General features: G+C 48.9%; 9 protein-coding genes across 9 annotated transcripts; 5 read left to right on the top strand and 4 right to left on the bottom strand.

Annotated features, from left to right (window-relative positions):
* Positions 1 to 286: 286 nt before the first annotated feature.
* On the top strand, positions 287 to 2,077 carry N7489_001189 (uncharacterized protein; the record flags this gene model as incomplete). Its single annotated transcript, XM_056706944.1, has 5 exons — positions 287 to 484; positions 542 to 589; positions 646 to 946; positions 1,008 to 1,372; positions 1,433 to 2,077. The coding sequence occupies 5 exons, from the start codon at positions 287 to 289 to the stop codon at positions 2,075 to 2,077; spliced, it is 1,557 nt and encodes a 518-aa protein (XP_056571246.1).
* Positions 2,078 to 3,112: 1,035 nt separating this feature from the next.
* N7489_001188 (MBL fold metallo-hydrolase) lies at positions 3,113 to 4,018 on the top strand (the record flags this gene model as incomplete). Its single annotated transcript, XM_056706943.1, has 1 exon — positions 3,113 to 4,018. One exon carries the CDS (start codon positions 3,113 to 3,115, stop codon positions 4,016 to 4,018), a length of 906 nt encoding a protein of 301 aa, XP_056571245.1.
* A 163-nt stretch (positions 4,019 to 4,181) lies between these two features.
* Positions 4,182 to 4,911, bottom strand: N7489_001187 (glutathione S-transferase family protein; the record flags this gene model as incomplete). Its single annotated transcript, XM_056706942.1, has 2 exons — positions 4,182 to 4,464; positions 4,523 to 4,911. The coding sequence occupies 2 exons, from the start codon at positions 4,909 to 4,911 to the stop codon at positions 4,182 to 4,184; spliced, it is 672 nt and encodes a 223-aa protein (XP_056571244.1).
* A 514-nt stretch (positions 4,912 to 5,425) lies between these two features.
* N7489_001186 (uncharacterized protein) lies at positions 5,426 to 5,920 on the top strand (the record flags this gene model as incomplete). Its single annotated transcript, XM_056706941.1, has 2 exons — positions 5,426 to 5,537; positions 5,619 to 5,920. The coding sequence occupies 2 exons, from the start codon at positions 5,426 to 5,428 to the stop codon at positions 5,918 to 5,920; spliced, it is 414 nt and encodes a 137-aa protein (XP_056571243.1).
* A 586-nt stretch (positions 5,921 to 6,506) lies between these two features.
* Positions 6,507 to 8,267, top strand: N7489_001185 (uncharacterized protein; the record flags this gene model as incomplete). The annotated part of the gene is given in 5 exon segments (XM_056706940.1): positions 6,507 to 6,599; positions 6,659 to 6,943; positions 6,993 to 7,678; positions 7,734 to 8,051; positions 8,063 to 8,267. The coding sequence occupies 5 exon segments, from the start codon at positions 6,507 to 6,509 to the stop codon at positions 8,265 to 8,267; spliced, it is 1,587 nt and encodes a 528-aa protein (XP_056571242.1).
* A 67-nt stretch (positions 8,268 to 8,334) lies between these two features.
* On the top strand, positions 8,335 to 8,845 carry N7489_001184 (beta galactosidase jelly roll domain-containing protein; the record flags this gene model as incomplete). The annotated part of the gene is made up of 2 exons (XM_056706939.1): positions 8,335 to 8,423; positions 8,701 to 8,845. The coding sequence occupies 2 exons, from the start codon at positions 8,335 to 8,337 to the stop codon at positions 8,843 to 8,845; spliced, it is 234 nt and encodes a 77-aa protein (XP_056571241.1).
* Positions 8,846 to 9,112: 267 nt separating this feature from the next.
* N7489_001183 (uncharacterized protein) lies at positions 9,113 to 10,354 on the bottom strand (the record flags this gene model as incomplete). Its single annotated transcript, XM_056706938.1, has 3 exons — positions 9,113 to 9,524; positions 9,575 to 9,831; positions 9,884 to 10,354. 3 exons carry the CDS (start codon positions 10,352 to 10,354, stop codon positions 9,113 to 9,115), a joined length of 1,140 nt encoding a protein of 379 aa, XP_056571240.1.
* A 2,168-nt stretch (positions 10,355 to 12,522) lies between these two features.
* Positions 12,523 to 14,634, bottom strand: N7489_001182 (FAD-binding oxidoreductase; the record flags this gene model as incomplete). Its single annotated transcript, XM_056706937.1, has 7 exons — positions 12,523 to 12,693; positions 12,764 to 12,994; positions 13,055 to 13,726; positions 13,782 to 13,953; positions 14,006 to 14,026; positions 14,086 to 14,507; positions 14,557 to 14,634. The coding sequence occupies 7 exons, from the start codon at positions 14,632 to 14,634 to the stop codon at positions 12,523 to 12,525; spliced, it is 1,767 nt and encodes a 588-aa protein (XP_056571239.1).
* A 401-nt stretch (positions 14,635 to 15,035) lies between these two features.
* Positions 15,036 to 15,466, bottom strand: N7489_001181 (uncharacterized protein; the record flags this gene model as incomplete). The annotated part of the gene is made up of 2 exons (XM_056706936.1): positions 15,036 to 15,322; positions 15,394 to 15,466. The coding sequence occupies 2 exons, from the start codon at positions 15,464 to 15,466 to the stop codon at positions 15,036 to 15,038; spliced, it is 360 nt and encodes a 119-aa protein (XP_056571238.1).
* Between the last annotated feature and the right edge of the window lie 394 nt (positions 15,467 to 15,860).

Genomic DNA, 15,860 nt, shown 5'->3' with positions numbered 1-15,860 from the left:
GGGTCGCGTTAACGCTAGTCCTCTTTTGTAGTTTTTATGGGGCCCAACACGTGATGCAACAGCGCGTCGTCGCATGCGCTAGTTATGGATCACCTGATGCCTAACGGCCATTGACCGCCCAAGCCAAAACAGACAAACAAAATTTCCCCACCATAGCTCTCCATCACATCCTCACAGATTGGAAATTTGATTTTCTTCTTCCAAATCTCAATCGAATGCTGGCAGCTTGTGTTGAATCAACTTGGCTTATGGGACTGGCACATGCCGTCCCGGTACCTCCGACAAGATGCTGCGGGATTCTGATATAGATTCCTTGAATGGGCATCTAATGTCCTTATCGCGGGAGCAACAAAAGCAACATGACAATCTTCAGGACTTGCTCACCCAGTTCAAGAGTCTGCTGGACGACTACAGCTCGCTCAAAAGTGACTATGAAGAGGTTAAAGAAGGCAGAGAGAAATACAAAAGACAGGCTAGAGGCCAGGTACGAATCGACAGGCTTACAGAAACTACGAGAGCGAGGAAACTGACAATCCACCAGGATCGTAATCCTTTTGTCCTTGTCCTTGTGGATGGAGACGGATATCTGGTGAGACTGTCTTACTTTCCTTGACATCCAATCGATCGCCTAACATACCTCTCTAGTTCAAAGAGCATTTCCTGAAGCATGGCAGTGAAGGTGGCATTAATGCAGCCCGCGAGCTGAGCGACTCTATCAAAGAGCTTATGCATTCGACAATGGGAATGCAGGCAGAACAGTGTCGGATCATGGTTCGTGTCTATGCAAATGTTCTCGGGTTGTCCAAGGCGCTAGCACGAGCTGGACTTATGGGCCACGAAGCTCGATCTATGTCGCCATTTACTTCGTCATTTACCCGTGCCCAAGAGCTATTTGATTATGTCGACGCTGCAGAGAAGAAGGAAGGCAGTGATTTCAAGATCAGAGGTAATGAACAATTTGGCATGAATAGACTTGTTATTGTACTGATATGTGCTGCGAAATCAAGAAATGTTCCGTCTCTTCGTGGATCTCAACCAATGCCGACATATCTATTTTGCCGGCTGCCACGACACTGGATACGGCTCTCTCCTGACGCCCTATACAGGCAGAAGTGACCGTATCACCCTCATCAAAGCTGCTGGTTTCCATCGTGAATTCGAGGCACTGGATCTCCCTATCAGAGAATTGCCTTCGGTGTTCATGTCTACTCCTTTACTTAACAGCAAGCCGCCCATGGGCCCGGCCGCGTCTCCGACTGTGGCCAAATTCAACGGTGGAAATGGTGCACACCACGTTTCTAATGGCTCAAACGGTGCGAATGGTGCCAATGGTGGAAATACCACCAAACCAGTCTGCAAGCACTTCCAAAAGGTATTGATTCCGGATCACACAATGCCATGGTGGGTAACCTGTTGACTGACATCGACCTAGGGTATCTGCAAGTTCGGCAATGGTTGCAATAAACAACATGTTATGCCGAACCAGTCATTGAATTATCACCCGTCATCTAAACACTCAAGCGCAAGTGATTCACCTAAACAATTGTGGTCTTCCCCTACGGTTGTTGGTCGCTCAGAGGATTTCCTTAGATCAATGCTCCCGTTGCCAAGCATCAAAACGGAAGAATTCATCCCAGTCAATAAAGATGGGGACCGTATCGACCCGTACTATCCTCACCCGTCACCAGAAGCCTTCGACGAATACCACGCTCGAGCCAAAGAACACAAAGTCTGCAATAGCTACCATCTGTCCGGAGAATGCGGTGACATGAGCTGCACCTACGATCACAGCGATGTCTCTAACGTGATAATCGACGTTCTGCGATACATGCTCCTCCAACACCCGTGCACTCGGGCCGGGGCATGCCGATCTATCAAATGCTACATGGGCCACCTATGCCAGAAGCCCGGATGCAAGGCTGTGAAGAGCTGGCAGTGCCGATTCAACCAAGCTGCTCACACCCTTGATCTTCAGACTGCTCGCTGGGACGTGCCAAGTGACCAGAGCCAAATTGATCAATGGTCTGTCAGCGACGCTTCTATCGGGGAGCACTCGCCGATTGAGCTCGCGTTGTAATCGATCACAATCCCCGGGGCCCGCAAAGAAACATTTTGCAACCATACCTACGGACAATCTCTCTTATTTGGGATGTCTTTGTATGTGTGAAAAGTCCGCGACTGCAAGGTCGGTTGCTCGACAAAACAATGGGTTGATGGCTAGCAATAAACCGACAGATTTACGAAAGACATTTGATTTCAATGTGCTAGAAAGAAAGTGAGGACAGTCATCTTCCACATGAATATTCGATTCCTTGGTGCCCACGATCATTCATGTTCGCTGGTCTACTTTTACAAGGTAATTCCAGGTGGTAGTTAGCCTAGAACAACGAATTCATATTTGACTGCTCTTACCGCTAATCTGTGCAATTAAATTGGTCATCGCGTAAGTCATTCCTAGAGGGCTTCATATAAAGGGTAAGTCACCTCGAAAGTTTGTGCTCAGGTGATGTCCAGTCTGTTGCTGTTGCCCCGGGAAGGTGCAAGGCAGTTGGTCAATTTAGGGAGGTACGTGGGCTTGAGGGTATAAAAGGGCTCCTCTCGTCTTTCTTCCTCTCCTCTTCTTCCTCTCTCCAGCCCTCTCGTCCGCGATCTCACCGTAGCCCCCATGAGATCGCGTAGGCGAGGCAAAGGGCCGTGCATCACCTATACATAAAGACGTCAACATTACCAAGGTTGTCGAGGTCCATATAGGTCTACACCCAAAACAAACCGTTCTTTCTCGTGTAAGTTCTTTGACAAAGTCGTGGCTGGGCCTTTGGGCTCTGTATAGCCACTTGACGGGTCCCACGGAATACATGGGGGGTGTTGAATCACACCCTCTTCCATTATGTAGCTAGACATAGACACCCAGGTAGTCACTGAACAATCTACAGTCGAAGACTATATCCAAACTAGAGTAACCAGCTGTATGCGAGCTACATTGGGTGGCACTGATGATTGTATAAATACGTAATTCCAACCAGCCAAGCTCAGCACACCCTACGAAATACAACTTAATTTCCTTCAGACTTGACAGCGATTCTTTCAAGTGATCCTCAGCTTGATCAACGGAATGGAACCGAAAGTCCACCCATTCTTCGAGCCCAAGACTTGTTCTTGGCAGTATGTTGTCGCCTGTCCAGAGAGAAAAGAGGCGGCTATCATCGACCCAGTCTTGAACTATGATGCCGCGAATTTCCTCATCACCACGCAATCTGCGGACGAACTCATGGACTGTGTTCTAAAGAATGGATATACAGTCACCTTTCTGCTGGAGACACATGCACACGGGGACCACCTCTCGGCCGCCTACTATATCCAACAAGCCCTCTGGTCCCGCGGGCAGCCCCATGCATCGATCTGCATTGGCGAGAACGTCAGGGTCGTCCAAAGTCACTTCGCCAACAAATATTCAATCCCGAGACAGGAAATTGACAACGCCTTCAACCATCTTTTCCAGCCTGATGAGGTATTCAACATTGGTGACGTAGCCAGCATCGCCCTCCATCTTCCAGGACATACACCGGACCATGGAGGCTACAAAATAGGGAACAACGTCTTCACGGGAGACAGTATGTTCAATCCAGATGTTGGCAGTGGTCGATGTGACTTCCCAGGAGGCGACGCGCGGGCCCTTTTTCGCTCGATGAAACGTCTCCTTACTTTCCCACCTGAAACAAGGTTATACACAGGACATGATTATCCTCCCTCCAATGAGTACACGGCGCGATGCCCATTGCCGTATGTTACGGTTGAAGAGCAGGTTAAGAAAAACAAGCACATCAAGAACGACTCGACAGAGGAGGACTTTGTGAAGTGGAGGACGCAGCGGGACAAGGAGATGCCTGAGCCGAAGCTTGTGCACCAGGCTATGCAGGTCAATGTGCGTGGAGGCAGGATGCCAAGCAAATCGCACGATGGGAAGGCATATCTGCTGTATCTCATCAATGTCCCGAAGGCTTTGGTGACTGGGAAGTAAAGATAGGCAGATACTGGTAGATCGAACTTTGATGTTTTGGTTCTGTGACATGATATTTACTTTATATATCCTGTTTCATTTGCCTCTGATCGTTATATATTCCCAAACGGCTAACTGCTCCCAGTCACGATCTAAGCTATGGCATACTCTCAATTCACACAGTTCAACTTTGACCTTGAACCTTGATGTACGCCTCCTGGATTTCCTCCCGTGTCGACATGAGCCCAAGCCACTTCTTGATCAAAGGATATTTCTCAAGTGAAAGGCCAGCGAAGGAGTGCAAACGAACCCAAGGCTCGAAATGATAATCCACGGCACACACACGACCTGGCAGGATACTCTCACCACCAGTCTTCTTCAACTGTCCCTCGAGGACATCATAGCAGCGATAAGTCTGCTCCGTGAATCTCTGGAGCGCATTCTCATTCTTCTGTGGGACAAAATGTCTGAAGGAATGAAGAGTAAGCATCATCTGTGAATTTCTTCCAGGTTTACACAACCAACCTAAACCAATTTGTCTGTCCAGTCATGGGACCAAGTGACGATAACAAGAAATACTCCCACTTTTCAAAATCGACCAGATCTTGTGCCGATTCACCCGTTGGACCGATCATGTTAGCTGTGTCATACACACGGCGAACATAATTCATGCATGCCCCAGATTCCCACGCAACGACACCGGTGTTGGGATCTTCGATGGCGGGGACACGGCCGTTCTCGTTGATCTTGGAGAACTCTACCCCCTTCACTCCCTTCTGGGGATCTTTGCCAAACTCCCACTGTCTCACTTCGAATGGGACGTGGAGCGCCTCGAGCGCCATGGCGATCTTGACTGGGTTCGGGCCCGTGGCGTGGGCGGCGTGCAGGACGATTGGCTTGATATGTGTGCCCATTGTTTGATTTTGGATTCAAGAATTGGTAATTGCCGGAGGGTGTTGAAGAGAAACGCTATCTCAAGTGGCTCGAAATAAGGCATAGGATGGCGATGACGACGGCGGAATGAGGTCGCCATGATGTAATTTGCAGCAAAATCTGGGGTAAACAGCCGAGGCAATTTACCCTGATTTTCGAGTGGTGTCAGTAATATAAACCGGAAGACGTCTTGTACTTCATTTTGTCTAATTTATTGCTGCTGAAATGATCGACAGGTCGTAGTTTCCCGGTGCGCCGGTTAATTCACGAGATCTTCCTTCAATGGGATCAAAGGCAGCCATCGGCTTGTTGCTGGGGGTTGCGGAGTCGGTTTTGTCGATGCGGGGAAATGAATTCAGGTAGTGAAAATGCTAAAATGCTTCATTTCTGAATTTGCATTTGCTTTGTTGTTACCCTCACTTGCCTCGCGCGGTGACCATCAGTCATACTTCCGCCCACAGTTTATATTGTGGCTCCAACCACCACATCTGAAAAATGTTGTTCAATACCTCAACATTATTTACCCTGCTCTCCGCAGTTGCAGCTTTGGTTTTAGCCTCTTCCAAAACCCATACTAAACCTGAAAAAAACAACGGCCTACAGGTCAGTGAGTGCATCACCCTCGCAGTATCATTTTGCTAACGCGCTACGGGTACCTAGGTGACATGAGACCAGCATTCCATCATAGTACGCGGAGAGCGGTTGATGATCTTTTCCGGAGAACTCCACCCATTCCGCCTCCCAGTCCCAGGTCTTTGGATCGACGTGTTCCAAGAGATAAAGAGCATGGGATTCTCTGGGGGCTCATTCTACGTGGACTGGAGCCTTGTTGAAGGGAGCCCCGGGCATGTTATCACGGAGGGATTCTTCGACGCAGCGGGCCAAAATGGACTATACCTAATTGCCCGAACCGGGCCCCATATCAACGCAGAAACCACCGCTGGCGGGATACCTGGGTGGGCTACGAAAGAAAGCCGTTATTCGATCTGACGACCCCGAGTACATGAATGCGACAGCGAAGTACGTGTCGAAATTAGGTCGGATCATTGAAAGGGCTCAGATCACACATGGTGGCCCGGTCGTCATGGCCCAGCCAGAGAATGAGTACTCTATTTGGCCTGGAGTGACTGATTTCCCGACTGACATGAATCGAAATTATATGGCCCGTGTCAAATAACAGCTGCTTGATGAATGTATTGCAGTTCCTTTACTCGTGAATGGTAACTTGGTTATGGGGTACTTCGCGCCGGGTTCCTTCGCGCCGGGTTCAGGGCAAGGTGCAATTGATATCTACGCTATCGATGCATACCCAATGCGCCATGACTGTGAGCTTGCTTTCAACGTCTCTTAGTGGTATTGGAGCTGCAGGATTAACCCATTCGCCCCCCTAGGGACAAATCCTAGTGTTTGGCTTACTTATAGATTCCTATATGATTGGCAAGTGACGCACGAACGGCAAAGTCCAACGACGCCCTTCGCTATTGCTGAGTTCTAAGGGGGTTCTGACGAGGGATGATGGGACCATTTTCTATTAGTAAAGAATGAAAATCATTCTAGGGGTGATGTAGTTCAGGACATGTGCGGGCAGTTAGTAAAGGAAGAAGCTGGCAGAGTTGTGTACAAGAACTACAGCTTTGGCGTCAAGATCTTCAAAATTGACATGGTCCATGTGAGTCCATAAAGCTTCTTCCTGTCATATTGCAATACTTATTATCAAATTCTGCCCAGACATTCGGAGGCACAAACTGGGGTAACCTTGGGTATATGGGCGGGCACACGTCATACAACTATTGTGCAGCAATAACAGAAGAAAGGATGATATGGCGGGGGAAATATAGTGGACAAAAACTTCAGGCTAATTTCCTCAAGTCTGACAGCAACTCCTCATCTCGGAGCGAATGGTACCTACGGCGCACCCTCCTCTATAGCTGTGACTGCTATCCTTGGGAATGGGACATAGGCAAATTTCTATGTCATCGGACATCCGGACCCCATATCGATCGGCAACACTCGGTGCACGCTCATATTGCCAACAAGCAGGGGGGACATTAAGATCCCTCAGCTGGGAGGCGCTCTGACGTTGGATGGAAGTGATCACAAATTTCACGTCACAGATTACGATGTCGGCGGCATCAATTTGATTTACTCCTCTGCAGAGATATTCACATGGGCGCGCGGATCAGGGTCCACCCGTGTATCAATTCTCCACGGAGGCGCCGGGGAAACACACGAGTTTGGTCTGCCTAGTCGTCTTGGAAAGCCAACCTCCATCGAAGGAGACCACATCGAAATAAAACATCGCAGATCTGCCTGGGTTGTGAAGTGGCATGTTACACCAGCCCGACGAATTGTTCGGGTAGCAGATCTCCAGGTCTACCTGCTCTGGCGGAATGACTCATACAACTACTGGGTGACGGAGTTGCCGGTATTAGGACCGATTGGAAACTACTCGTCACCATCGAAGGACGTGATAGTTGAGGCCGGATATCTTATCCGCACAGCCGATTTAATAAACAACCAGCTACGACTGACAGGTGATGTGAATGGCACGACGGAAATCGAGGTTTTCTCCACTCCAGCTACAAGGCTGAAAGTTATCGCCCTTGATAGAGAAGTGGTACAGATTTCAACAACGTCCAATGTGAGCGCGCGGGGGACTGTCAGATACAACGCTCCCAAGTTGGACGTTCCCGATTTGTCCAACCTGGAATGGAAGTTCATTGATCCTCTCCCTGAGATCCAGGCCTCGTACGACGATTCCAGCTAGGAAACCTTGCATACTGAACTCAACAAACAATCCTAGGCAGCTGGATACTCCCAGTAGTCTATACTCCATGGACTACGGATACCACACAGGATCTCGACTATCCCATGGTCATTTTAACGCGAATGGCCGAGAATCCAATGTCCGGTTGGATTTATCTGGTGGCACGGGATTCGGACACTCTGTCTGGTTGAACGACACATTCCTTGGGTCATGGAATGGGTCGAGTGCCAACTCTACAGTTGTGCACAACATGTCGGTATTATTTTTCCTGTCGCAGGGAAGCCCCTTTGTTATCTCAGTCCTGATTGATCACATGGACCAAGATGAGGAGGCTCCTGGCACTGATGCAATCAAGTTCCCTCGAGGCATTTCAATTACGATATTTTGGGCCACACGCAATGCGATATCTCGTGGAAGTTGACTAATAACCCTGGAGGAGAGCAGTATCAGGGTTTCGCCCGGGGTGCTCTTATTGACGGTGGCATGTATGCCGAGAGACAAAGGTACCATTACCCCATCTCGCCGACCTCGACATGGGAATTGTCGAACCCAGTCACAGGTGGCTTATAGCACGCAGGTGTTGGGTTTTATGCCGCATCCTTCCGGCTGAACATTCCCCGGTGGATGGGATGTTCCAATGAGCATTGTTTTAAACAACTTACTCCACAATAGTACCAAGGAAAATAGTCGAGGCAACAATTATCGATGCCAGCTGTTCATCAATGGGTAGCCTATCTTTTGTCTTGTCTGCATTATAGTTAGTTACCGACAGGTTTGTAGGCTTACAATTCAGTTGGGGGACCTCGAGGGATCGAGTCCTGTATACAGGGTGGTTGTATACTGGGGATGCACCACCGTTTTGTCGTCGAAGAGCAGGCTCTGGAACGCTATCTGCATAGCAGCATGTATGTAAAAGCGAGCTACATCGGGTTAATGAGATCATCATCATCATCATGGGTATCAATTCGGAAAATACAGTATGTGTCCGTTTGGTTCACTAAAGGCGGTTCCATGGCTCCAACCCAGAATCCACCCACTCTAATTTTTCTAATTCCGTCAACAACCTTGGCCCCCAAGCTTTCCCCGCCCCAGAGGGTATTCTGAACCATGAAGGGGACAATCATATAGCGTTGACATTGTGGGCGTAGGACAAGCATGGCGCAACGCTGGGGAGCTTGGAATTAATTCCCACATCCCTTATTCGGTCTGACTACAACAGGCTTCAGGCCGCCCGACAGCCTGTCTGAACGAAGCGAGCAGAGTCATACTGAATAAGAGACGAAGGTCACTGAACCGTAAATGCTGGGCTGACATTTGATATGTATCCAGAACAAGTAATATATATACATGAAATATGTTGAAGCCCAGTGGATAATAAAGGCCTAAAGAAAATATGAAATGGCTCTGGGCCACAGTTAGCTACCCGATACAGCAACAGCTGCGACCAGCGCATCGAAGGCCGAGCTATGCGTCGATGCATCAACTACTGCCATGATAGGACCAGCCCAGTTGACACCGAACTGTCCCTTTTCATTGCGATCATTATTCCAGATGCTGTTCGCACAGCTGTTGATCACATTCCGGTAAAGATCATGCGGAGATGCTTTGTGCAGCATTCGTAGATTGCGAATGAAAATGCCTTTGAATTGCGTGCCATCTGGAAGGCATTGCGGCTCGCAGACTTCATGGATAACTTTGTTCGAGTCAGCCAATGTAGCAATGGCTGCTTTTGCAATCTTGTTGGCCGCGGGCAGGTATGCGTCATTGGGTGCTGCTTTGTTCAATTCGACTAGTCCACCCAGGACAACTCCTTGATTGTACGACCACCTGCTCAATGTTAGTTAAGAAGAGGTACTCGGACCAAAAAAATTGCTCACACAGTAGCCCCGTTGTTCTGGCAATTGTCTAAAAGGCCATCGTTGATGGTACCGTTTTCACCTATGAAGGCTTGGGCCGTGAACCAGTCCCACTCCTTCTGAGCCCAGCTGACATAGTATTTCTTTCTCCCGGGGACTCGGTTTGCGAGGTGTGCTGCGACCGAAAGAAACAGCTCGTTGGTAATCGAATTCACGTATCTGCTCGTCGGATTCCAGGGAAGGCCACCTCCACCACAGTTTGTGCCCCACGCGTTTACCTAGAAAGAATTAGGAAACGTTCAAATCCACATAGACACGACCTATACTTACCAAGCTCTCAAAAATTCCCTCAGCTAATTCTAGGTAGGTCCCATCCTTGGTGACATCGTATGCGCCAATCCATGCAAGGGCCCACCAGGCATCATCGTCATAAGCTTGATCAAGCCACAAGCTGGCATTGACAGGAGTCGATGGCTGGTTGTCACGAGTATAAACGGTCTTATGCTCAGGCCCCGGATGCGGATTGGACACCGGCCCCACATTGAATGTGTTATTGAAGACATATCTCGCTGTATCCATCACTGATGGATCAAGGGCAGCTAAATCTGCTATTGTATTCATGCAGCTCGCACCATCCCACCAGCCACAGGTATCCCAAATGCCACTTTGGGGGTTATACCACCCCTGGAGGGTATTGAGCGCATCGCGCGCTCTTGTTCTTGCGTCATCAGCCAGTGCGCTCCCTGTCAGAAGCAGCGAGATGATGGAAGGGAGCAGAAGACTGTGGTGAGAGAACAACATGGTGGAGAGATGCCAACGGAAAGGCGACACTACTCATGCGGAGGTACGAATTGGGAGGACATCTCCGCTTTAAATAAGACAGCTCCCATATTCAGGCCCAGCTCCTGGACGCATCATAGCATATCCTAGACAAATATTTGTTGTACATTCTTGCGGCTGTAGTGCTTTGATTGGCGATCAAATTCAACAGGGCCCACTACCGGGGATCGCTAGACCCCTGATCTGCAATGATCGCCTCGTTGTGAGACTGAAACTCGTTCCAAAGCGCGAATATGTACTCCATATGCAGGTGGACGGTGATCTAAGGAACCAGCCTTGCAGCAAGATAGGTCCGATCTCAGTCAATTTGTCAATCTTCCCATGTCATTCACTCAAGGGGGGTGTTTATTCATCAGACTGGCGCTGTATACGCGGTGCTATTAGCGCCCATCCCTTGCAATGTGATCCCCGCTCTTTTTTGTCGTCCAATTTGTTAACCAACAAAAAACGGATAGTTAAATATCCATTGTGTCATTCTGAACACTTAATCGCTCTTTCGGGCCCACCATGAGTTCATTTCTCTATCGCGATCAGGCGCTCTATGGTACAAAGGAGCCCACTCAAAGGCCGTTCCAAGAGAGTAGGTTGGTCTGGATTGAGCGAGGGTTGTTGTTGGATTTTTCATTGGACAATTGAAGCGATAATCAATCGTCATCGAATCAATTGGGGTTTATTCAGTCGACCCGACCGAGCATGCTTGGGTGTGTCTGCAATTGTGCATCTGGGACTGCATCAGGTTCAACAGGTTGGTTCTTTGGCGACTGCCCACAATCCACCTCGAGGGCAGCTATATGCGACACGAATTGTCAGAGCTGCATAACATTTAAATCGGACTATTGCTGTACTGACGTCAGCCGCAGCTCCATTCCAAGGCTGTCATCCCCGTGGGAGATAGGTATCTTGGCATATTTTCCATGTGCCTGCAGCCAACTGTCCGCGAAAGGGAGAATTGAATCTTCCCACGATCAGTTCCATTCTTTTAACGTAGAATAGATTATGTGGAAGTCCTCTTTTGCCCTTGATGCTGATATCCTGGTTGAGTTGGCACTGTTCGCCAAGGTGTTGAGACACGTACCACGAGCGAACAACAACCTACATTATAATGTATAGTTTCCAAATGGTCAGCTCAACTGTAGTAACATCATCCAGCATTCGATAACCGCATGTCCCATGCATAATGAGAACATAGAGACACGCGTTGTAAAACAGAGTGGGTAGCCAAGTAAACCAAGTAACTCGGCATCCCTTCTTTTGCTCCTTTGCAAAACTCAATAGAAAGATGTATGTCTCACTAGATAATGGGCCAATTATTAACCGCCAATTGAATACACATGAGCACCAGGGAGCGAAATCAAACCCCGACCTGCTTTATGCCAGTGATGAAATCTCTCAAGATCGAGCAGCTGAGGACATGGAACCATCGTCCGAAATAGTCAGACGAAAAGTTACCCACGAGGCGACAACGCACCTAGCGGATGCGTGGAAGTTGGGTTTATCCGGATGGAAACGTTGAGGTAGGAATCTGTGGTTCGGTGGCGACGATAAGAGAGAGAGAGAGAGAGAGTTGCACAGGCCGATATGAGCCAGTCAGCCCAAAGGTGGAGGAACGGTGCAATATGTATGAAGGTTGAATTCCAAGTGAGAGATAAAGACACGGCTCCTACTACTGTCTGCATAGTACGGTATCCGTGAAACGAGGCTGAGGAAAATATGATGAGGTTTCAGGGTCTGGGGAGGACCGGGGAAGGAGAGTTTATTGTGTAGAAAAGGAAGGCCACTGAACCTAAGGTTCTAAGACTAACGAACACCAAATCATCGTCAACTACCTGGGTAAGTCGCCCGGGGAATCCCAGACAGCCATAACACCCATCTCAACACGATTATTTCTTCCTCGCCGTTCCTCTCCTACTCCGGGTCCATTACAAGATATATCTTCTGTGGGACAAGTGGCTCGCTAAGCTTACAAGGCTTAAACAGCTACTCTAGGCCCATTCTCTCTGTAGATCCTATATGGCCTTGTGAGCTATTCAGGCACGTCGATGAAGGTAGAGCATCTTACCATCCGGGAATGGTTTCCATTCTGTTACCATGTCCCTGGGATCCACCATGGCCTGCGCCTACGCGGCAATTCAAAAGACAGGACAGAGAGAGCCGTTGTTCTGCTGCACAAACGACTCACTTCCCACACAGTGGTGGCACCACAAGAGGTTATCCGGGTCATACTTTTGCTTGATCGAAAGAATCCGGGGATAGTTTGGTCCCCAAAATGCCCACTGCCAGTCGGGTTCCCAAGGGTTGGCCTTCAGTTAACTGTTAGTATTGTATTTCGCCTATAAGTTGCAACCATATGGAGGGAAGGGTTGATCGTACCTCATTGTAGTAAACCCCAGAGTCTGGGGCGAGCTGTCGCATGGCGTATCCTGTAGTATTCGTCACCTGCGCAATAGCCTTTTCAGCAGCAGAAATCGGCAGGCGGTCATTCCATTTTACACCGCTAATCAAATGAACTGTGGCATCCCGCCAAGCCGGGTTCAAGGAGCTGTCGACTGGCCTGTGACTAATGGTCATAGTGCCAGAAAGGGAGGGATTGGAGACTCCATCCTATTAAGTCGAAAGCCGTTTGAGCATCTGCTTCACGGGTAGTAACAAGGTGGAACTTACCGCAAAGGCTTCATTTCTATCTCCAATAATTTCGAGGGTCTCCGCGAGTGAGTCTGTATCTTCAATGGCCTTGCGAGGAATCAGCCGGGTTGCACGGGCCCCATAATTGAGACCAGCATGTCCACCTGGCGGCATACTCTTCTCGATGGCATACCAAACTGGCAACCACGAAGAGAATGATGAAGAATCAACGCTGTCATTGTGTTTTTGGACGTGAATTATGAGCGGGCTGATTAGGTGGTCAATTGAGGTAGTGTTACTCGTATTGGGCTGGAACATCGTGTACTGGAAGCCGTAAGGCGATACACCAGCAGTGTAATAGCCCATCACGCCTGCATCCTGAAGCTTGACCATTTCCTTGTGGATGCCTGCAATAACCCTCCACCATGTCTTGGCGGACGTTCCATTACGAGCAGTCATGGACACCGTAGCGGTCGAAAGTGATGGCATCGGATAGGTGTTGACTGTAAGACTCAGAATAACACCAAAAGTTCCGCCACCACCACCCCGGATCGCCCAGAAGAGATCCTTGTTTTGACATTCGTCGGCTGTCACGAGGTCACCATTGGGTGTGACGACGGTGGCCTCCATGACATTATCGGCGCCCATGCCGTAGGCTCCGGTCAGAACTCCGTGGCCACCTCCGGTTGCCCATCCAGCAACGCCAACATCCTGGTGAACTGTTAGTGCACGCGGAAATTTGAAAGCGAAGTGCGCATGCCCTTACCATGCTGGTTCCTGCAACAGCCGTCAAATTTCGCTTGGCTAGCTGGTCAAGGAGCTCACCATCTTGAATCCCTGCGCCAACAGTCGCTGCCATGTGACTGTTGGCGGAGCTACAGTTCGAAGGTTGGAAGGACTGATGGATTTTGAACTGTTTCATGTGGTGTGTCCAAATGCTAGTTTTGTGAGCTATGCATTTTCTCATCTGTGCAGGATAGTACCACATACGACAAGCTTCCAGCGGCAGAACTGGGAGGTTATTAGCCAGATAATCTTTTTCACTCATAGCAAATGTTGAGTAAGCTCACCTCTTCTCCGGATTATGTCCAGTGTTCTTGATATTGAGTCTCAGGTTGTGGTCCTTCGCAAACTGCAAAGTAGCCTGCACGTGCTGTGCCGTGGTTGCATTTACAACATAGGGAGACAAGTATCCCAGAGAACATCCCTTAGCACGCGCATTTGGATCCCCTGAGACACTGGTACCATTGGGGTAGATTGGAGTGCAGGTGTTATTCGACCATAAGGGATCTGAGACCGTCACGGGATTGGATGAGTGATACTCAGGGTTAGACCAATTTTTGAGCAGGTATTGACAGGCAGATGGATTATAATTCGGCTCTGATTTATAGCAGACGGAGCCGGGAGGAATTGTCTTAATCAGACGCCCGGAGACGGTCTCATTCAAGGCTGACCAGTCAGCGCCTGAGGGCCAACAGGGATCTGAAGGAGCCTAAGGTTGCATCAGTGGTGTTCGATTTCGGTTAGAAGGAGGTCCTTACACATTTGCATTGCGAGCCGGCCACCACCACACCATATGCCAGTAGCGACACGGGGAGCAAAGAGGATAAGAATCGCATTCTGAAGATGCGCCTAAGTAGATTGGAATTTCCAGTCCTTGTCGAAGTAGATGAAATCATAGACTGACATAGGAGGATCCTTTAAATGCCCATAAGAATCCCTGATCGTATTCGTGTTTCCAATTTCCCTTGTTGGGCGACTACATCTGCTCCACATTACATCAATCTGGTCTTGTACAAGATCGGCGAGACTAACAAGGAACCACTACTCCGTACATCAATGCGATATTGAAGGCTTACAACCGAATTTTAATTAGGTAGGCTTGTTCCAGTGTCTAAAATTAACTTCTTCCAGATTCACAACATACTCTATACGGATGACGTAGTCTTCGAATCTCTATAATATAGGCATGGGTCTTCGACTTCCAAATTGAAATGTAAGGTTGGCGTTTGAGGTATTCTCATACGTCTGCCGGTAGCCACGAAGACTCCGTGTATTTCAAAAGAACACCCCAAGACGCGGCAATGATAAGTGCGTGCGGCTCCTGTTGCTCCATAATGCTTACAAACTCCTCAGGTTGCTGATATAGCCACCCGATCAACAAGTGCATCAGATGAAGTCCTGTCTTCCCGGCGGAAACCTTTCGGTAGACCTCACATATAATCTCAAGGAGGTCCTTGATGGCTGATATATACATGACGCGGTTAGACTCGTCCTCCTCCTGTTCGACAAAACGTTGAATGGCTTCTGTATACATCGTATGTTTAGATAGTTCGAAGCACGTCTTAGGTGCCATCGCAAAATCCAATTCCACGGACCCGCCCTTTGGTTCAAGTTTGCCAGTAAATCTTTGTCGCGGTAGTTTCCCATAATAAATTTGACGCCGCTCATGAGAATAAGCCACTCGGACGTACCGCTTGTGCTGAAAATGAGATATTCCCCGGCACATCCCCACGGCCAAAGTATATCAAGCAAATTAGTGAGGTTGGCATATATATTTTCTGGCAGCTTTCGTCATTCAGCTGGGACAGAATCCCTGTCACGGATCGGATGCCGAAGGTAAGGTGATCATTTGCTTAACTCTGGCTTTCGTAGGCAGCATGAAGAGCTGCCAGGGCTAGCACCAGATGCAAAATCGATGGGAACTCAAAGTCCAATTGAACAAGGTCCGCTTGCCAAAGACCCTGCCCGCCTTCGACGGCCATGGCCTGATAAGTTGTTGTGATAAAGTGATGGAACAGCTGCAGGTCGGCCAACGAGATTGTTCTAGGTGGAATCAAAGAAG

The sequence above is a fragment of the Penicillium chrysogenum genome (assembly GCF_028827035.1).
Source record: "Penicillium chrysogenum strain IBT 35668 chromosome Unknown utg000001l_segment0_segment0, whole genome shotgun sequence".
NCBI lineage: Eukaryota > Fungi > Ascomycota > Eurotiomycetes > Eurotiales > Aspergillaceae > Penicillium > Penicillium chrysogenum.
This window is presented reverse-complemented; position numbering and strand designations above follow the sequence as displayed.